The 22,731-nt window shown below is 40.4% G+C and overlaps 1 protein-coding gene and 1 long non-coding RNA gene across 3 annotated transcripts in view; one reads left to right on the forward strand and one right to left on the reverse strand.

Moving 5' to 3' along the window:
* Positions 1-5,984: 5,984 nt before the first annotated feature.
* On the reverse strand, positions 5,985-16,923 carry LOC116864971. Its single transcript, XR_004382110.1, has 5 exons — positions 16,721-16,923; positions 11,789-11,932; positions 11,328-11,656; positions 10,581-10,711; positions 5,985-6,524 (listed from the first exon to the last, which is right to left on the reverse strand). It is a non-coding gene; the product is annotated as an uncharacterized LOC116864971 (long non-coding RNA).
* A 129-nt stretch (positions 16,924-17,052) lies between these two features.
* Positions 17,053-22,731, forward strand: part of CTSC (cathepsin C) — a 34,980-nt gene continuing 29,301 nt past the window's right edge. Inside the window, exons 1-2 of one of the 2 annotated variants that reach the window (XM_032852847.1) lie at positions 17,053-17,314; positions 19,210-19,355. In XM_032852847.1, coding sequence (XP_032708738.1) covers positions 17,143-17,314; positions 19,210-19,355 — 318 coding nt within the window. In that variant the 5' untranslated portion in view covers positions 17,053-17,142. The remainder of the gene's footprint in view (positions 17,315-19,209; positions 19,356-22,731) is intronic. The other variant, XM_032852846.1, reaches the window with a different exon arrangement.

The following is a 22,731-nucleotide window of genomic DNA, read 5'->3' on the forward strand; positions in this document are numbered from 1 at the left end:
TTAGTTCCTCCACCTCTATAAATTTATCAGTCTGAGATTTCTTAAAGAAGTATCATGTCAGAATTTCTCCCGAAAGAGGAAAATGATTCTATAATTTAAAAGTAGTGATCAGGGGCTCCTGGGTGGCTCAGTAGGCTAAAAGTAGTAGTCAAAATAGCCTACCAGGGGAATTTGACATCTTTCTATGCTCTGTCTCTAATGACACTATAGTTGAGTCTGGGGCAATAATCATTTGTTCCTGTTGAATCAGCCACCATCCTCTTTAAGGGCAGAATCTTCAGTTGATTTTGGCAGAATCCACAGTGCACCTCCCATCAATATTCAAACAGATCCCCCAAAATCCCTTTCCGTAATTAATCAATACCTTATAAATAAAGAATTCCTTTAGGGCATTAAGCCCATAATAGAAGATTACAAGACCCAGGGCCTCAATATCCCCTGCACTAGCCCCTCTAATACCCCAATTTTACACAGGAGAAATGTGTGACTGAGGATGGAGGTTTGTGCAGGACCTCTGAGAAATACATAATACTGTTATCCCTACGGACCCTATCATTCCTAACCCCCACATGCTACTAACATCCGTTCCCGTGAAAGCAAATTTGTCTCTGTAATTGATCTAGGTGGTGCATTTTTAGTATTCTGTAGAGAAGGATAGCCGATATCTTTTTGCTTTCACTTGGGAAGAACAGAAAGATAGCTGGACAATAAGTAATGCCCTAGCGTTACGAAGAGAGTCCTTACTTTTCGCAAACCTTAAAAGCTGATTTGGATGATACAAAGTTTTCTGTAGGCTCTACCTTGCTTTAATACATAGATGATTTGTTTCCCTTACCCCCTTTTTCAAACTTCTTCAAGGAAGACAGCATGTACCTTTTGGCCTTAAAGGGACATAAAGTCTCCAAAGACAAATTATAGTTTGCTGAAACTCAGATTAGATACTTAAGGCATCTGATCTCAAAACAGGGACTACATTTGGAGTCAGACAAAACCCCTCATGGCTACTTAATACTGACAGCTCACCTTTTGACTCTCTGTGACAATTACAGAGAAACTCTTCTAATAATGCAGATCTTTTTTTTTTTTTCGATTTCATTTATTTATTTGAGAGAGAGCACGAGAGGGGGAACGGTCAGAGGGAGAAGCAGACTCCCTGCTGAGCAGAGAGCCCTATGTGGAACTGGACCCTGGGATTCCAGGATCATGACCTGAGCCGAAGGCCATCACTTAACCAACTGAGCTACCCAGGCACCCACTAATGCAGATCTTTCATGCTTTACTGATGCGTCTTACTTAAATGACAAACATGGTAAATATTATACTGGATATGCTATTTTAAGTCTTATGAAGTCATTGAGACAGCTCCTTTACTTTTGGTACTTCAGCCCAAAATGCTGAATTATACATCAAAGGGTAAAATAGCAAACATTTTTGCTGACAGTTGGTATACATTTGGGGTAGCTCCTGACATTGGAGTATTAGGGAAACTGCGAGATGTGTTTACCTCCAAGGAGGATAAAATTCAAAATGGCTCCTATATCCAAAATACATTAGAAGCCATTTTCTTGTTGGCTTCTCTGGTTATTAAGGTTTCCAGGCAGTCCCTGGAGACCTAATCCACCTCACTGATATTTCCACCAAAAATGCTTCCTGTCAAGGAAACTAATAGCCAAACTTCTGTCATGGCCCAAAGAGATCTTCTCCCAAATGAGAATTTGGTAAAATTGACAAAAGACATTGAAAAATAGGCCCCAGGGTGGGAGAAACAATATTGGCAATCTAGTAACTGTTGCCTCAATAAAAAGAGAACTCGGGTTTGGGCCAAATAACAACCCAGACCTCTCGGAAATCCTAAAATTCCCACTACTTAACCACTGTACATACATTAAACCATTTTTCTACTGAAAAATGATCATGCTTAGGAACCAGTATTGGTGGAGAAATTTGAGAAGGTCACAAAAAGTGCCTATCTTGCTTGTCCCACTTAATCAGGTATAATCCTGGGAACCACTTGTGAACATTTTAAATTAAACAATGGATCATTTTAGGTTTGGTAAATGGATTTCATATACCTTTTCCAATATCATGGATATAAATGTTTTAGTCATTTTTGTGTTTCCTTTTTATTGGACCAAAGCTTTCCCTTGTAGACAGATCAATACTTCCTGTGGCTAAAATTCTGTTTGAAAAGATTATTCTTACCTAGGAAATGCCTCTCAAAAGTGGGGAACCCCTTTACCAGTCAAGTTCTTCAAGAAATCTGTGTTGTTGGGCAAATTTTTGTAATATTTCAACATACATAACATCCTTAATCTTCAGAGTTAGGTACACTCACTAATGACAGTATTAAGACTCCACTGACAACATTTTCTCATTAGTCTTTTTTTTTTTTAAGATTTTATTTATTCATTTGACAGAGAGAGAGATCACAAGTAGGCAGAGAGGCAGGCAAGCAGAGAGTGAGTGGGAAGCAGGCTCCCCGCTGAGCAGAGAGCCTGATTCGGGGCTCGATCCCAGAACCCTGAGACCATGACCTGAGCTGAAGGCAGAGGCTTAACCCACTGAGCCACCCAGGCGCCTCTTGTTAGTCCTTCTTAATTTCAGATCTACCCCCTTGGGAACTCATAAGACTCCTAGCTTTTGAGATAGTCACAGGCCATCTAATGCATTTGGCCCCTGCCTCCTTTGAACCACAGCTGATAAAAGGAGATCTACTTCCACGGCACAAATTCCTCATCGTTTCTATTAGAAATAATCGTGCTTTGGTAGAAAGGTCTTTTCACAGTGCACTGCCGTGAGACAATGACCTTAACATCACACCTGGCAAAGTGGAGACTTCATCTATTGGAATAGACACCTCCAGAAACATTCTCTGCAACCTCACTGAAAAGGCCCTTATGAAGAACTGCAAACCAACCGCTTTGCCTGTCAACTCCAGGAAACAGATTCTTGGGTTCACGGGGCAAATCTAAAGATAGCACCAAACCCTGACTGGAGCCGCCCACCAGCTCCTGACCTGAAAGTGAAGACCTCCTGGAATTGGAGCAGATGACATCTGATGAAAGACTTTTCCCAAAATGTCCAGAGCAGGCCTGTATACCTTTTTCTCATTGTTGCTGCTTCTCTGTTTCTTCGAAAGAGAAGCCTCTTGTTTGCATTTCCCAAACCCTTGTGAAGGGGTGGGGGTGGGCGGCTCTTGTTTTCAAATAGCCTCAATCATGAACTCAGGACAAGTTAATTTTTTACTTGCTTTTTCTGAAGGGTTAGAAGGTTCAGAATTCACCCAAGTCATCTTTCATCTGAACTATTAACTGACTTTGGAAGCATATCCAAATTCATGGTCTCTGAATTCGCAATCTTACAAGCTGTATTATCAATAACACAATTGGTTCCAAACAGTTCTTCTCAGATAACAATACTGTTTTGTTTTGCTTTGTTTTTTAGATTTTATTTATTTATTTGGATAATGAGCATCAGGAAGGGCAGAGGGTGAGAAAGAGAATCTCAAGCAAACTCTCACAGAGCCTGACACAGGGCTTGATCTTACAGTCCTAAGATCATGACCTGAACCAAAATCAAGAGTCTGATGCTTAACTGACTGAGCCACCCAGACACCTCTGAGATGGCAAAGTTGTTTTAAAAGATTCTTTGAAGTTTTGCTGTTTTGCAGCAAGGTTTATCAGCTACTGCTTCATGTTTATACCTGTGCTGTACCTTCCCAAATGCAGTCCGTTAATTCTTTCTGTGTGCTCTTGCTGTATCCACTCATCTGCTTTCATGGTTGCTTTAAGCAGAGACTTCTAGACAGAGAGACCCCAGGTTTGCCTTCATAAGGAGATCCTTTCTCCCCTAAGTTGGTATAAGTGCCAATAAATATATGAGCTGGCTACTTTCAGACCTAGAGTCCTGGTTAAGAACTATCATACAATTTGGAATTGTTATGTTACTTTGTCTATTTTGTATAATGATTTTAAATTTTGTATTTTGTTGACTGTTGAACTTAAAAAAAAAAGTACTCAATGAGGTGAGGTTGGCTCAAGGCTTCAAAATGATCTCCAACACTTAAAACCTTGAGAAGATGTAGACTTTAGACTAGAATATCTCAGAGTTTCTCCCTCCTAACCTTTCTGGTTATTCAAATATGACCTTAACTGGCTTCTAATTACTAAATACTTCCTTCTAACAGAGGATATGACAACCAAGAAAAGGTCCTTCCTTGAACTGAGGGGCAAAATCACTAAATATAAACAATCCAACTATTAATCAGCAATACTTTTAAAAGAAAGATCTTGATCAAAATGGGGAAATGTGAAAATTAATTAAGGGAAACCTCATCAAAATGGAGTAGGGAGGTTTGGCAGGGGACCTCTTATGCCTACCACTCTTCATCAATGGCAAATCCAACAGGAAGACAGGGACCTTACTCATGGGTACTACTTTACTATCCCAGAAGGAAGAAGAAAGTCTTACTTCTTCTCCAGGCAACAGCTCAGCCAATAAAAGAAGGCCACAGTTTAGCCAAAGAGAAGCCACTATACTTCCAACTCCCCGTTTATCCCAGTGGACCTTTTATTTATAACAACTTTCCCAACTTCCTGCTTTTCCCTATAAAAGAGCATATCTTTTCTCTGTTCTGCAGACTTGCCTATGTTTTTTGCTATAGCTTGCTGGTCTTAGATCTTAGTTCTTTGTTATTCCCAAATAAACCCATATTTTGCTGGTAAAATAAGAGTTTATTTTGACATTTAACCAAAGCAAACAAAAATCTTGCCTGGAACAATCTTTTCCTTTTGCTAATAATTTTCTTGCCCCATCCTCCTTTATAAAAACCTCCTATTTTGTACAACTTCTCAGAGCTTCCTTCTACTGGCTAGATGTGATGCTACCCAATTTGTATACCATTTAATAAAGCCAAGTAGATCCTCAAATTGAAAAAGAAAGAAAAAGGAAACCCAAAGAATATTATGGTAGATGAATAAATACGAAGTTAATTCTTTTAAAATAATACTCAAGGTTGCCTGGGTAGTTTGGTTAAGCATCTGACTCTTGATTTAGGCTCAGGTCATGATCTTGGGGTCATGAAATCAAGCCCCAAGTTGGGCTCTGTGATGGGCATGGAGCCTGCTTAAGATTCTCTCTCTCCCTCTCCCTCTGCACCCCGCCCCACTCTCTCTTTCTCTAAATAAAAAATTTTAAAATGAGACAAAATAATACTCAAAGAGAAAGAGAGAAATCAGGAAACAGACTCTACTAAAGAGAACATACTGATGGTTACCAGAAGGGGGGTTGGATAGTGGAAATAGGTGTTAGTGATTAACAAGCGCACTTGTCCTCATGAGCACAGGGTGATGTATGGAATTGTTGAATCATGATATTGAGAACCTGAAACTAATATAACACTATATGTTAACTAACTGGAATTAAAATAAAAACTTAAAAAATAAAATAATATCCATTGAATGCTCCATTAAGAAAACAAACAAACAAGTAAACCAAGGGTGATGGGTTGCAAAACATAGAATTTTGAAGGTGGCAAAAAAATGTTAAAACAAATAAAGTGCTCTTAAAATTCATTACGGAGGAGGGAAAATGCCTGAGAAAGCTGAAAATATGAAAATGAAGAATAAGGAACAAACTTGTTTTAAAGTCAATCGGTAAGACAAAATAAAACAAAACATTCTATTGTTTATGGGAATTGACTATATTAAAATTCGGTGTTTAAATTTAGAGGTAATAAGATTTAATAAAGCATTGGTACCGTTGCCTGAATGAAAAGACAACTGAACTCCTATATCACACAATATACAAAAACACACCTTAGGTGTGTTTCAGAGATACACAGTTAAAATTAAATAATAATTATGTTAAGTACTTCAACCAATTTAAAACAGCTTAAAATATTTACATTTAAAACAATTTAAAAGATTTATAACTCAGGGAGGAGAGGAAGTTTGCAAGGAGCAGGCCAGGCACGGGAGGGGGGATGATTCTCTGATGTTGCTGGTGTCACTGAATGAACTTGAGTTTGCTCCTTGGTGAATCACAGAAACTATGGTAGGTGGGACTGTCACACAAAGCAAAGGTTATCTGCAGCAGATAAGGAGATCACAAGGAATAACTTCAAAAGCCAAGATTCCCTGTGAATGGGTTCCTTTTATTTAGGAGTAGGATGGATATTTAGAACAGGAAGCCTGGTCATCATATACAGAGTCAGACATCAGTGATGCAAGCATCTTAAGGAAACATGCCTGTACCTGCATTGTATATTATGTAAATGAGGTTTGTGTTCCTCCTGGGTAGAGATTTTAGGATTATAATGAGGTAAAAGTAAGTGCTGGGCACTCCATGAGTCACTCCAGGGACCTACGGAGCAGGTGTGAGTTGGGGGTTGAGCACAAACTGCCCGGGGTGATCGGGGCCTCCAGAGCTCTTCCTCAAGAGTAGTCATGATTGCTTGAGGGGTGGTCTTGCTGGTTTCCATCAGGGGATGGCTAACAGGTCTTTTGCTTGAGTTAAGAAATAAGCTACAAAGAAGAGATTAAGGGAAAATGTGACAGGATCAGTGGGTACAAACAGACGGGCAGTAAAGGTCAGATCTTGGGGTCTAACTGGCAACACTGGGAGAAGTCCTATATGCTGGGGCTCTCCTGGACATTCAGTGCTGCAGTATCTATTTGACCCAGCAATGAGTTGCTGTCACTTTCGTACAGAAATAAAAGCAGCTAAAGAAAGAAAAAGAAAGAAGGAAAGAAGAAAGAAAGGCAGCTGTAGGAAGGATTTATGTTCAAAAATTCCTACTGCAGCATGTTTTGCAATGGTAAAAAAGTAATAATGCTAAAATACCTAAAAACAACCCAACTGCCCATTAAATAACAGTTACATTGGTTTGTTATATGCCTTAAGTACCATGCCTCCATTTTCCTTAAACAAACTCAATTTCTTGATGTGGAGAGATTCTGTAGTTCATTTTTAAGAATGAAAAACAAAATTTTTTGAGAGCAGGCATGCACGTGTGCAAGCAGGTAGGGGACGGGGAGGAGAGAGACTCTTAAGCAGGCTCCATACCCAGGCCAGAGACCAACTCAGGCCTCAAGAATAAAAAAAATTTATTAAAAAATGAAATCGGATTGAGGAGAAATATATCCAGTCTGCTTCTATGCCATAAAAATAAACCTCAAAATCCATACTCACCTAGCACGTCTATAATGCTTATTCTGTGACAGCATTATTAAACGCATTTCACATTTTCACTCATTCAAAACTTCACTACAACCCTGTGACGTAGATACTACTATGATCCAGTTTTAAGGTAAAAACCGAGTCAGAGAAGGTAGCTTCCCGAAAGGCACACAAGAGAGTAAGAGGTGGTGCCAGGATTCAAACCATGGCATTCAGGATCTAGAATCTGTGGCTTTATAATCATGGGCCCTGCTTCTTATGCATGTTTGTAAATGGCTGGTAAGTTTAGTAAAAGATCTGGGAGCAGACTCACCAGGAAGTAAACACAGACTACCTTGCATGGCAGGGTGAGGATGAGAAGGAAAAGGAAAAGGGGTGGAAGTGGGGAAGAAACTTTGTAGCACAATAACAAAATGTACTTGGTGTAATTTTAAACAAAATTTATTGAATTTTCTATTTCATTACATAATATGATAAATATGGTTAAATATAAGGAACAAAAATCAGCAGTAGCAACTGAAGGAGAACAAATTATACCTCCCCCAAAATATGCCTCTTTGGCCTATCGATTATTTTAAGCTGGCCATTTTTAAGAAACAGCAGATAAAGGTAAAGTTCTGAAAACCCAGTGGAAGTTAGAGGAGAAGTTAACAAGGGAAATCTCCATTGGTACCAGGAAGATGGGGATGACTCTACATCTCTAGAAACTGTTATCAATGGAGATGGCAGGGACTTAAATCTCCATTACAATCTTACTCTTGTTTACTGTGCTTTTCCTAGTAACCTTCTATCACTGACTCCCCATCGTGAATATCTTTTGTCTTCAGCTGAAAATGGTATTTAAGGTGATGGCTTTGGCCATTTTGGAGAGGTACTCAGTTTTCCTGGTGTTATAAGACTCAAACTTGTCTATGCATCCAATGGGCAGTAAGCTAATGTCTGAAACAACTGTTTCGAAGCAAAGAAAGCTTTATTATCAGAAGGACAGCCCAACGAGAAGGCAAGGGCTCATTCCCAAAGCTGTCTTGTCCTGTTGAGCCTAGGGACAGCTTATAAATTTGCAAAGGAAATGAATACAGGAGAAGAGGGTGAAGGGCTTCTTGAAAACTTTAGGAGAATGGGGGGCTTGAAACAATCTGGAGGTATGCATTCTTTCAGACAGTGAGGTGCCTTTTGGGAACTGGTACATCAGGTATGTCCATTAATTTCAAAAGAAATGTTACTGTCAGGTTCCTATTAAGTTTCTACAATCAGTGGGTAAACATGGGGTAGGAGTGGATAAGGCAAATTTAATGATAAGAGGTGTGTAAAGTATAATTAAGTAGGGAACCAAACAAATGTGGAGCTAAGTTAATAATGCAACTAACAGAACTATAATTCTGCTTATGCATTCATAGCAGGCCCAGGAATGAGGTGTCCAGTCTCATGGGGTCTCTCCTATGTATACAGTAGGCATACATGTTAGGAAACTTCTGTTTCTCTTTCTCCTGTCAATCTGTGTTATATCAATTTAATTATTAAACTATCCAAAGAAAGGAAGAACAGAGAAGTTTTCTGCCCCTACAGAACAAATAAAATGATGATAAATTTGAGGTCATTTTTCCTCAGAGTTGTTACCTAAATTGTACCCACACTAAAGTTATTTATATATAAATTTATATATATACATTATATATATATATATATATATATATATATAATATATATATATTTAAATTCTAAGGGTACTAAATGTTTAAAAAGAGGAATGCATAAATCAGCTTGATTATGTGAACTTTAATAAAAAGTCATGATAAATAATGTCAATTTATTTTCAACTTACTAAAATGAAATACTTTAAATGTTCTCATATCATCATTTGGGTAAGTTATCTGATTCTTAGAAAAGGGATTTCTTTCTCTATTTGGAGTAATGGACAGTCTTCACCTTGAAACCCATCAACCTGGACAGTCTTGACCTTGAAACCTGAATAATGCTCTCCATGCAAAAGCTATACAGTTTTGCTATTTTAGGATTCACCTTGGTTGATTTCATGTTTCCTTGTCAATGATAAAATATACAAAAAAGGGAACTCATATCAAAATATGAAACTTTGAAATAAAATGCTAAGACATGGGTTAGCATTCCTATTGCCCAGCATGTGTTTGTAACTTCACTTCAGGAGAGCAAACCAAACAGTTGTGGAGCCGTGCAGGGTCAACTTCCAAACTAACCCACACAAGTATATTAACTTAAATAGAAGGCACTATACTTCCAACTCCCAGTTTACTGCAGTGGACTTTGTGTTTCCAACAACCTCTCTAACTTCCCCCCTTTCCTCTATAAAAGAGCATTTATCTCCTATGCACTGCTGACCTGCCTATGCTTCTGCCATAGCTTGCTTTCCTGGATTGGAGTTCTCTGCTATTCCCGAATAAGCCTGTCTTTGCTGGTAAAACACTGGCAGTTTTTTTTTTTTTTTTTTTTTAAGTTCAAAGCACCTACCACGTGTTGGAAATACCATGGCGAACAAGATGGAGAAGTCCCACGCCTCATGGAGCTTACGTTTGAGTAGGGGAGAAACATAATAAACAAGAATATTCAATAATTACAGGCAGTTTTTAGCAATTTTAGGTGTTACCTAGAAATAAATGTAGTAATAAAACTGAAGAGCTGGAGAAGGCAGCTTCAGGTAGCATGGGTAGAGGAGGCCTTCCTGAGAAGGCAAAATACTTATCAGTGACAATGTCATCACATAATGACAATGTGAGAATGAGCAGCCAAGTGAGTAGATAAGTTATTTCAGGCAGAGAGGATAGCAGAGTACATAGGTAAAGAAGAGAGAAGAAAGCTAGAGCGTCTGAGGATCAGAGGGTGACAGTTCCCAGTACAGTGAACAACTGGAAGAACAAAAAGATAGGGGACAGTTCATGCAGATCTTTCCTATAGAATTTTAATCAAAGATGATAGAAAGGTAACCTATAGGAAGTATTCAGCTTTCCAATATTTGGAGTAACTTGATATGATTTACATTTATTAAAAAACCACAGTGCTGAGGGTAGGCTCCGTGTGATACACTGGCTGATCAGAAGGAAGGTGTGCGAAAAGGAAGCGTCAAAGATGTCACTTGGGTTCTTGGCTTGTACACTACATTCAAGAAAAAAGTGGATGAAATTAGAAGCTAACCATGGTTGTTCAGCAAGAAAGGATGACATATGGGACCAGAGTGATGTTGGTGGAAAGGGAACAAAGTGGACACATTCATAATTGGCTCTTACTCTGTGTGACCTACAGGATTAGTCTGGTCTATCAGTAAAAATAATTCTTCTTAAAAATTTCATTTCCAAAACTTGCGTTATTTCACAGAAGGAATAGTGAAGTGAGAATAGGGTCAAATGGTAGAGACTTTCTCCATAACTTACAGTTCTATAGCTGCCTCAACATATACATCTTCTGTCCAGTTCACTTGTAGAACCTTTCTTTCTCTTAATTTTATATCTGATGGCATCAATAAGTAGACCATACTTCTCTTCTGAAATTGCACTTCAGCAATCTAACAGAAAGCAGGAAAGTCTTCGGTTGGTTATAAGACCTATCTATACCCACGAGCAGCGTGACTACGGAAAAGTGACTTCTGTTTCTTAAACCCCATTTTCCTTATCTGTAGAGTGGGATTAATGAGATCTGTAAGATTGCTATCAGATTTATGTAACATGTGACTGTACTATGCAAGTTATGATAAGCTATTCAAATATAAACAAATAGAGTGTTTTATTCAAATAACAAAGAGAGCACAATAATTCTCTTTCTAACTTCATCAGCTCATATTCCATCAAATGCAAGGATGTCCTCCTCCAATTTTTACATCTTAACTGAGTAAACTTAGAATATTACCACCCCTCTTATAAAAAAAAAATGACACTAGTAACCCCCAATCAGTAGGAAACATGGCTTAAGCAGTTTCTCCATTCTTGCAGTTATTTGTGGTTGGAAAACCACACGTCCTGCCCATCTCTATTCACCTCACGACCAAGGACATGCACGTTTGAGAGAATCTCAGAGTATGCAATTATTCTAGTGAAGAAGTTCTCAGCACATGCTCCAAGAACTCGTGGGAACCCATGGGACTTCTTTAGGAGTCTGTAAGGTTCTTTTTTTCAACTACACACCTGTATGATGCTGGGCGTTCTTCATATTCTCCAACCAGAACGACTTATCCCAACATACTCAACGTGGAAGCAGATAATCCAGCACTTTTCCATTAACCTAGGCGTTCGAGTTTGCGAAATGGTAAAACAATGTTACTCTCCTGTTTTTTTCATGTTTTTGATAATATAGCTATATATTTTTAGAATTGTGTTACTTTTATTTTATTGTTATTATCCAATAAGTCAGTACTTTTTACTTCCAGTTTCTGCTAGGGTAAATATTGCCGATATAACCCATACACACAAAAGTTCTTTGGAGTCTTCATAATCTTTAAGAATGCAAAGGGGTCCTAAGAACAAAAAGTGGGAGAAATATTATAGTGCAATCAGCCAACCTGTGCAGCATTCCTAGCAACCCTCTTATTTCAGCAAGGGTTAGTTCTAATTAGCTTGTTTTCATGTACAGAAAGCTAATTACTTACTTCTTATGTCTTCCTTCCTGCATAGGATCCACCCTTTCTTTCATAAATTTTATGGAGAGGATAAATGAGTGAATATGGGCCAGGCTCTGTCAAAAACTTTGACATACAAAAATAATGGAGTCCTGCTATCAAGGAACGTGGATTCTAGTGGAAAAAGCAGACAGATAATTGAAATGAATCATAAACACAGGAACATGGGGTGACACAAGAGGGCATTCTGCCATCTGCCTAGGAGAGCAAAAGGACAGAAACTATACTCAGAACATGACAGGACATGACAAGACCTTTAAGCTTATGGATCAACCCTACTTCCAAACAAAGGTCCCCACTGTAGGTGCCATGGCTCAGCACTGCTCCATGTCTCTTTAAGAGAGAGCCTGCATAGAGGGCAGCTGGCTGACAGCCTCCTCCTCTAATGACTTCAGGAACCACCTCAGCTTTCCAGTCAAGACAGACAACTAAATGCAGCCCAGGTACTAGGGCCTGGCCATGTCTGCCCACGTCTGGCTCATCTCTGCTGTGCTAGCTGGGGATCTCAGAATTGTATTCCTGAGTCTCTCCACAACCCTCTTTCCTTCCTTCCTTTCACGGGAGTGAAATCCAAGGCTTTGCCCTCCTATTCCTCTTCCCTCTCTACTTCCACTTTTATGGGCGTTGGTCTCTAATAAATTCTCTGAGTCTCAGATAACATCCTCCTCATACAATTGTGTGATAATTAAATGACCTAATATATGCGAATTATCTTGGTACAATGTAAAGTCCTACATAAATAAAATGACTAAGATGATTATTATGACTCCCAGTGACAGAGGTGTACATGCAACCAAATAACATGCTACAACGATATGTCAAGTTTTTTCTTCTCTACTTCTAAGATCTTTCATTATCTTAATATGCATTCCAGAACAGTGGCTTTCAAACTTACACTCAAGGCAGGGAACTTGGAAATCATGACGCTTTTTGCTCTTTACCATGAGATATAGGTACATTCATGTCCATCATAGTATTAGTCATTCAACATATATTTGAGAACTTATTGTGTGCCAGAAATTATTCAGGGTGCTAGGATTACAATAGAGAACAAGATGTGGAGCCTATTTTTAATTAAGAGGGATAAGTTTTCTAATAGAAATAAACACACTAATAAATGCAGTCAGATCTTCATAGAGATCTGTATTTATTCATTTTGTCTTCTCAAAACCAGATGAGGCAGATAGGGAACACAATTATGTGCATTTTATAGATGAGAAAACCAAGGCACAAAAAGAAGTAAAAATAACTTCCAAGATCAAACATCTGGTGAGAGGCAGAGGCCAGGCTTCCCTCTCAAGCAGTGTGACTTGAGTCCTTGCCAATGTTTAAACCAGTGATTCGCAAAAATAGCTGTATCAGGAACCCTGGAAAGGGGATTGTTAAAGCACAGATTGCTGGGACCTACCCAGAATTTTCCTGATTCAGTAGGTTATGAGGTAGAGTAGGAATTTGCTTTTTTACAAATTCCAAGAAGATGTGGCTGCTGCTGGTCCTATTGGTTCTGGGACCACACTTTGGGAAATACTTCTAAGCAAGGCTGCCTCTCTGTAAACTTGTTATAATGATCTGAGAACCAAATTCTAGTTTGCATAGAAAATCAGTTGGGTTATGGGGCACCCGGGTAACTCAGTTAAGCATCTGCCTTTGGCTTGGTCATGATCCCAGGGTCTTGGGATTAAGTCCTGTGACAGCTCCTTGCTCGGCAAGGAATTTCGCTTCTCCTTCTCCCTCTGTCCCTTCCCCTACTTGTGCTCTCTCTCTCCCTTTCTCTCCTTCAAATAAAGTCTTTTAAAAAATCAGTTTTGTATCCTATCATTTCAATACATGCCAGATTTTCAGGAATGAAACTTCCAGGTAAATAACAGGAGATTGTACTTTGTTCTACTGGGACTTGACCAAGTTATCTAGCACTGACACCTGACCAAGAGTTATCCAGCATTGACACCTGACCAAGAGCTATCTAGCATTGAGACTTGAACAAGAGTTATCTAGCATCAACACCTACGTATGGTAGTTGAATAACCATCTGATGAGATATTTGTGGGTTTTTGTTGTTGTTGGTTTTGTTTTTGTTTTTGTTTTTTGGCAGGGCGCAGAGGGAGAGAAAGAAAGAATCTTACTTAAGCAGGCTCCACACCCAGTGCAGAGCCTGATATGGGGCTCAATCTCACAACCCTGAGATCATGACCTGAGCCAAAATCAAGAGTCTGATACTTAACCGACTGAGCCACCCAGACACCCTGATATTTGTGTTCTAACTCGCTGAAATGATTTCTGTTTTCAGAGAAAATGTACCTGTCATTTTTATCCTGATTCTATAATTTTACATAGAGGCAAAAAAAAGTATCTGAATATCTTATTCTGTTTTCCAGTATATTGATCCATGGGCATTTTAGATGCTGAAATATGTCTTTGAATTAGAAACTGACTTAAAAATTTGGCATATTTTTCTTTTTTATTAAGTATATAACTGGCTTATATGTACATTTCATTTCAAAGTAATAAAGATCTCTATAAAATATTTGTTAAAAATTAAAACTTAGGGCCGCATCAGTTTGAGAATCACCGATTTTCCTCCCTGCTAATGAAGACAGGGCAATATTTTATTTTGAGGGGGAACAGTTTGGGAATTAGTAGATAATTGGAGATAAACTAATTTTTTAAAAAGATTTTATTTATTTATTTGACAGAGAGAGAAATCACAAGTAGGCAGAGAGGGAGAGGGAAGCAGAAAGCCTGATGCAGGGCTTGATCCCAGGACCCTGAGATCATGACCTAAGCTGAAGGCAGAGGCTTAACCCACTGAGCCACACAGGCACCCTGGAGATAAACTAAATTTAAAATCAAGTTATCTGAGGCTTATTTTTGAATCTCAGTAACTGGCAATGTGACATTGAACAAGTTATGATCCCTGGATCTCCGTTTTCCAATATTAAAATGAACCCATTAGACTAAAAGGTCTCCAAAATCCTTTTTCAGTTATCATTCATTGGAAAAAGACTATTTAGGGGCACCTGCGTGGCTTAGTTGGTTGAGTGCCTGCCTTCAGCTCGGGTCATGATCCCTGGGCCCTGTGATTAAGTGCCATGTCTGGCTCCCTGCTCACTGGGGAGTCTGCTTCCCCTTCTCTCTCTGCCCTTCCCCCTGCTTGTATGCTCTCTCTCTCAAATTAAAAAAAAAAAAAAAAAGACTATTTAAACTTTCTTCATAATTATGTATGCTACTTTGATTACAGCTATCAAAGAAAATTACAACGGGACTGTTGAACTCTGATATTGACAACCTAGTAAAAGTTTTAATGTTTTAACAACAAATAGCTTGCTTTCCCAGGGACTTGGAAAGGCAGTGCTACATCTTTAAGTGTGTTAGCGTAATTACATGATGTCAACTTTGAATCTTAAGTATAGGACTATAAAATCTAAAAGGCTCCACCCCTGCCTTCGCAGTTTGTGCCTGCATTACAGAATATGTCCACTTCCGAGCTTCCAAGTGTGACTCCTCTTGCCAAATTGAAATCGGCTTTCAGGCTTAGAAACCAAGGTAAATATCAGGGAGAAGAAAATTTTCCTCTACCTTCAAAAGTTCTTCTGGCGGGGCTAAGAATTAAATTGACATGGATCAGATTAACAGGAGGAAATAAAATGTGATTTTTTCTGTACGGGAACCCCACATACATGAGCACTTCAAAGCCAGAGAGGTGAAATGAGGTATATATGCCAACCTGAGCTAAGGATGGGATAGGGGCCTGGCACCTCAAAGGAGAGGTGTAGGATTCACACAGCAATAAGAAGAGCAGGTATTTGATAATTAGATGTTTGCCCTACAATACAGATGAGTCAAAAAAAAAAAATGTTATCTCTGGTAATAATTCTCATTCTGAGAAAGATCCCCATTTAGATTCTTCTAGGTAGTTGAGGGGCAAATGTGTTTCTCTTGACCTTGTAGTCTGAATTACCTTCAGCTCAAAACAGTCCACATGCACAAGGGGCACATTTTGAGAAGACTTGCTCTGAGCCCCTTCCTTATGTATTTATTTTAACACTCCAAGAAAATTTGAGTGTTTTTGCGTTAGGATCTAGGGAGACAAAGGTGAATCAAAGGTGTGGAAAATGTGCCTATTTACTTGTAACCAGTGTGATGAGGGCAAAATGCATGTGCCCTACAGGGCAGCGACACAGAAAAGTTTGTTTTGTTCATCACTTGCCCTTGATGCTGACACAAGGCCTGACACGCACAATGGGTTTTGTGCGCAAAAGCAGCCCCAACTTCCACCAACAGCCAGGAAAGTCAGAGAAGCTCTTACAGAAAAGGGTGATATTTAAACTAAGCAAAGAGGCACTTGGAAACAGTGCTACCTAATAATTATTGGCAGTCAGACTGGCACACTGGAACCTGCTGGTAAGAGCAGCTTTCTCCCACCAGCTTCCTTCCTCACTCTGGGCAAGTTACTTCCTCTCTCTGCGCCTCATCGTTAGAGAAGAAGGGGTTGAGTCACATGATCTGACATCTTTTGTGCATGTGTGTGCTTTTATGTGTTAACCAAATCCTATAAAGTTTGCAGGCGGGGAAAAAACCGAATACTCAAAAACTGCAACTTTGCACGACAAATGAATTCTCTTGTGGGTAATAAATAACATTAACAGGAAACTAGACAAAACCAAACAAAAAAAAAGGTTGTGAAAGTTTTGTTGGAAAACGGAAGGAAGAGCAGCTCTCAAACAGCTAGGGTGACTGGGGGTAGCGAATAAAATTTTTCCGAGGAAGGGGAAAAAAACTGAGTTGGTTGAGGACTAAGTGGAGAAGAAAAGCAAGTAAAAGAAAACCCCACTTATTAGATCTCTCCCTATCTGGGAAGGTTTCCCACCTTCCGTTTATTCCCTCCTGCATCCCTATCCTTACCTTCTTCAGTCTCCCTCCGAGGACCTCTTTCTGATTTTGGTCGCCTCCCGCCCGCACACATTCTCTCTTTTTCTCCACGTACCCCTCCCCCCGCCCAGTTACTTTTCAAGAAGCAAAGTCACTGTGGCTCTTAGGTCCTATTTTGAGACGTCCCATGGTCATAGAACGTGTGCCTCTCTTCTCCCCGGGCTCAAGGTCCAGCGGCAGCCCGGTACCGAGGAGCGCATACTCCGGAGGCCTCACCTGCGGGCGGGACTGCTCCCGAGCGCCCCTCCCCCCCGCCCCCGGCTCCCCAGACCCCGCCCCCGCCGGCCGCGGGTTTCCGGCAGCTCTGGTTATTTTAAGGCACACGCTGTCCGGATCGCCTCGCTCTCGGCGGTCCGCTGTCTGTCTCGTCTTTTCCCCTCCAGAGCCCCGCCAGCATGGGTCCCTGTCCCCGCTCACTGCTGGCCGCCCTCCTCCTGGTCCTCTGCGGCGTCGGTACCGCACACGGCGATACACCTGCCAACTGCACCTACCCTGAGCTGCTGGGCACGTGGGTCTTCCAGGTGGGCCCCGTTGGTTCCCAGCGCAACGTCAACTGCTTGCTTATGGGTAAGCCGCCGGCGCCCCCGGACTCCCACCCTACCCGCTTTAGCCCGGGACTCCTTCCTTTCCGTCCCCGAGCTCTTCTTTCCGCAGCGCTCACATGGAGCGCCCCCACCCGGGGCCGGTGCCAGTGGGAAGCCAGGTGACCTAAAGCCCCTTGGGGTGCCCTTTCCCGCTCCAGGACCAAGAAGGCTAAGTTCAGCAGCTAAGAACTTCTCATTTCACGTTTCTTTGGTTGTTACCGGACCTAAACACTTTCTTCAGGAACTTTCCATTCCCCTTGGGGTTTTTTTTTTGTTGTTGTTTGTTTGTTTTTGGTGGTTTTTTTTTTTTTTTTCCCGTCTTTTTAGTTTGGAAGAGAGTTGAGACAGTGTAGTCTAATGATCTCCCTGTCCAATCTGAATTTTTAAAAATTTTGCCCATGGAAAATGAGCTCAAACACTGGAAAGCATAGCAAGAAAAGGTTTTGTTGTTGTTTTTTGGGGGTTTTTTTGGTGTTTTTTTTTCCCTTTTCTTAGTTTGTGGGAAAGAGCCCTTATGCCCAGTGTTTTTGATTTACACGTGTGTTGATGCTGCTAGTCCAAGAAAACTTTTGGTATGATGCTACATTGTTTCATGTATTGCAGGGAGATATATAAAAGTTGCCCCCCAACACTCCCTGTTTCTTTGTTTCCGTTCTTTTTTTGGAAATAACTCTTTAGTCTGTAATTATGTTTGGGAATGCCCAGAGACAAGCACAATGTCTGGCCGGTGGAAAGCTGTCAATAAATACCTAGTGTTAGAACACCACTGGGATACTCCACATGCCCTCAGATAACGTAGCTACACAGAGGATGAAGAATTTAGTGAAGGGAGAAGGAAAAAAGCTATCTCCCGTTCAGAAGAGGCACTCTTGTTCTACGCAAACCCTTACCACCCTGTGGTATGTGCAGAGTAAGTGAATCTGTCTTCTGTGATTTCCTTGTCAGCAGAAGGATGATTGCCAGGTCATTTGTTACTAAAACAGACCTGTTCAATGGTCCAACTCCAGATGATTGTGTGGCATTTCCTAATCCTGGGCATTCCAAACCTTCTGTTTTAAATGTGTAATGTGGAGGTCCAAAGGAGAGGGAGATCAGGATTGGCGCTATTTGGTCACATGCAATCTCCTATTTCAAAGCATTAATCTGAAACTTGGAAAAACCGTCCAAAGTGTGAAACCTCCAGATGGACAGAGCAGAACCCTTTCAGGCAGCCTGTGTCTGTAAGTCAGACCTTTGACTTTAATCTAGTAAAGACGCGCACAGATCTACACCCCCATCTTCTGAAAGTTGAAAGCTTAGTTCCTGTCAGCACAAAATATCTTTATAAGATAGAAACCTTGCGTTTGCTGAATACCGTAGAAGGATTCAGATTCTGAGGTTCTGAACCAGAGGCCATTGAGTTGAAAGAGACCCCTTTTCTTCTCTGAAGAGATAATTTCCTTTGTATTTATAATCTGATAGCAGATCCTTTTATATTTCCTTTTTTTTTTTTTTTTGATAGGCATCCTGTATTCAATCCATTTCTGTGTTATCATTTTAAACATCCCTTATTTCTCCTTTTCCTTAGTAGACAAATTTCTTCAGTGTTTGGATGTTCTGGGAAGGTAAGGACTGTACTTTCTGGGGTCTCTGCCTGGTCGGCTACTTGACAGCTCTGTTGAGCCCTCATTTCACAGGCTTGCCTCAGACCCCTGTGGGAGTGTGCAGAGGGAAGCAACAGGATGGAGACTGGTATCTTCACAAGCTAGACTGGTCCAAATCCAGTAGCATGAAAGGAAAGCTGCTTAAAAATAATGGAAATTATAGAGGAGATTTCCCCTCCCATTTGTTGAAGTCCAAATAATTTTCCTGTGTTGTGAATTTTTTTTTTTTTTTTAGGACAACCAGAAAAAAAAGTAGTGGTTCATCTTGAGAAGTTGGACACAGTACGTGATGATCTCGGCAATACCGGCCATTTCACCATCATTTACAATCAAGGCTTTGAGATTGTGTTGAACGACTACAAGTGGTTTGCCTTTTTTAAGGTTAGTTTTGTTGGAAATGCATTTGTATTTTCAGTGATTTGGTATCTGAAGCTTCTTCTAATCAGACCCTCAGGATTTTGATTTTTAGTTTAAGATAACTAGAAGTGACAGCACTGGGCATCTGGGTGGCTCAAGTCGGTTAAGTGTCCAACTCTTGATCTCCACTTGAGTCTTGATCTCAGGGTCCTGAGTTCAAGCCCTGCACTTGGGTCTTGGGATCATGGGGCTGACTGATTCGCTCCTGATTGGCCCAGAGCCACAAGAGAGTGTCCTACTGCATAGTGCTAACCCAGGAAAATAACAGTAGTCAAATTCTGATTCTTACTGAATGTGTATAGCTTTCACACCCTCGTAAAGCCCAAGATGGTAAGTTGGACCATTATAAAGTTGGACCATTGTAAAGTTAGAATGTGCTAGATTTATTAATGTGAATAACTCACTTTACTAAGCTGAGACAGAGAACTTGAGTTACTCCTTGGGCTAAAGTAAAAGGTAGCTCTGCCAGTGCAGCCTGTTTTCTTCTTTCACTGGGGAAGAAGTCTTGTCCGTTCTTCTGCTCTAACACAGTGCTTCCAATTGCAGACACGTTCTAGGGTAATGTTAGCAGAGTGCTAACTGGTTTAAGTGCGTTGAGGGCACAAACCTGAGACTTGCCTCTCTTACTATAAATAGAGTATTAACAAACACAGACTTTCTCAGGAAGTAGGGTTTACAACCTTTGGAACATCTGCTAAGAGTTAGCCAATTGTAGTGATTCGTGGGAAAGTGGGGAAAGAATCTGTTAAAGATGATGAAAAACAAAGCACCAACAAAAACGTAACCTCTAAATGTATTGGGATTTCTTGCGATTTAATCACTACAATATGGTGTTACATCCAAGCCAACTATTTTTCTTAGAATAATAACCCCCCCCCCCCCCCCCATGAGAATCTCCCTTTAGCATGAAAAAAGGAAAGCAGGAACAAGAGGAAAAATCATCCCCTCATGCCTGGGTTGGCTGCTCTGATCATCAGTGGGTGGGAGCTGATCTGTCCTTCGGGCTGTTGAGGGCCAGCTGTTCATTTTAGTGGTTGGAGCTCATGCTTGACCATTTATGAAACATTTTACTATCACTCCTGGATACTGTGTATTTAAAAAAAAAAAATACATGACAGTACCTGTATGAGTCTTTAAAGTTGTAATACTTTGGTAGTGAGTATAATTCATTGCGAATATAATTCTTGGTCTGCATATTGATGAGCCTAAGGCTCCACAGACTTGTAGGTACTCCGCTGCAGCCCTTTGAAAGTTCTTTGCCTTCATGTTGAGAACCACTTGCCTGTGGAACTGAAGTACAAGGAGGTATTCAAGGCCTCCCCCCACCCCCCACCTTGTCCTTTTTTGCCTGACACATACTAGGCACTTGGTTGAAACTTTGTTCAAAAAATGAAAATGAATCTGTGAAGTGGAATTCAGTTGAGAAAGAGATTGAATAAAAAATTATTTAAGGGTTAGATGGGAGTTGTATTTAAGTATAGATGAGTCAATAAAATAGTTTTACCCATTTGGCTTAGGAAAGTTTTCATTCTTCCTTTCTGTAGAATGGGAGAAACTGTTGGGAAGACTTCTAAAGTCACCACTTAATTTCCTGAGCCATAACTGGAAATAGATACGGACAGTTTCCCTGCATTAGTACTTTAAGTCTGCTCTCAGTTTAAAGAAGAATCCAGAGCTGGTAGCGACAGAGGCAACAGCTGGTGGCTGGATGAGGAATGGGAATACCTCTTTGTGTTTCTCTTTAAATCACAGTGTAAGCCCATTTGGTATTTTTCCATAGCCTTAGAACATAAGTCCTAGGTCAGTAGAGAGCCACTTGATAACGCCAAATGAGGTTATAAGTGTACTCAATCACACTGTTTTAGGCCAGAACCCTACCTAATCACAGGCTCCTGAATGGTGTTCTCTGATTAGGAATAAAAATAGGAAGAATGTTCTTCCATTAACTGATTACAGTATATTTCTTGAAGTGCCTGTTTGACCAGAATCGTTATCAGAGCTGTTTTCGTGCTGAGAAATCCATCATTCTGACTAGACAATAGTTAGGCTTTTTGATAAGATCGTAATTTCAATAAACAGAGCAGAATATATATAAGATAGTTGGCTTTAAAATTTCTCTTAACCTAATCAAGTAGTTCTAGGTCAACATGTTTTGCAGTGTGATAAAATCTATGTCCTTTTAGCAAATCCAGCTGACAGGGTAATGAGGAACTGAATTTTTTAAAAATCTGAGAAAAATGATAGAGTGGAATTGAGTTTATTTTTTAATATTTTATTTTGTGGGGGCACCTGGGTGGCTCAGTGGGTTGGGCCGCTGCCTTCGGTTTGGGTCATGGTCTCGGGGTCCTGGGAACGAGTCCCGAGTCTGGCTCTCTGCTTGGCGGGGAGCCTGCTTCCCCCTCCCTCTCTCTCTGCCTGCCTCTCTGCCTACTTGTGATCTCTCTCTCTGTCTAATAAATAAATAAATTATCTTTTAAAAAATTATAATATTTTATTTTGCGAAAGAGTACTATTGAAATGCACAAAGCACACGTGGCTTCTTTTATAGACTTAGAAAATAGCTTTGAGAATCAACATTAATTTGTTTTTAGAAATGAAGAATTACTGAGGTATAAGCAGAATTTTGTATTTAAATTTTGTATTTAGGGGCGCCTGGGTGGCTCAGTGGTTAAAGCCTCTGCCTTCGGCTCAGGTCATGATCCCAGGGTCCTGGGATCGAGCCTCACATCGGGCTCTCTGCTCAGCAGGGAGACTGCCTCCTCCTCCTCTCTCTCTTTGCCTGCCTCTCTGCCTACTTGTGATCTGTCTGTCAAATAAAAATCTTTAAAAAAAAAAAAATTTGTATTTAAAATGTGTCCTGTAAACTACAACATCCTCCATTTAGTCTACCGCTGTTAAAGAAACATCTGACATTTTTGCCATGTCCATCTGTCCTCTTGATTTTGTCCATTGTTAGTCTATACATCAAGTGGATTTCTAGATTGCTCCTTTGACTCATACCAGACTCTACTGCTTGTTTCCTTTTGTCCTCTTCAGATATGCTTTCATTACATGACACATTTGCATTTGATTGTCTGTTACTGTTGCTACTAGAGTTTGCCGAGCAGGTGATCTGGGCAGGGTATTCTGTTAGGTTCCTGGGCCACCTGCTCCCCAGACTACCCTACATCTCAACAGAGCATACAGCTTCCATGCCATTCTCCCTGCATGCCAACTTTGAAACGGTTGTGATACCACTGCTATTGGTAGGAATTTGCCTTATTAAAGTTCTCAGGCCTCACTTGGGCATTTTTCATGACTCAAGGTTTGTAAGCCCTTTTCCCGTCGTCACCCACCCCCC

This window comes from Lontra canadensis, unplaced genomic scaffold (genome assembly GCF_010015895.1).
Source record: "Lontra canadensis isolate GAN:19392208 unplaced genomic scaffold, GSC_riverotter_1.0 scaffold7, whole genome shotgun sequence".
NCBI classification, from domain to species: Eukaryota; Metazoa; Chordata; class Mammalia; order Carnivora; family Mustelidae; genus Lontra; species Lontra canadensis.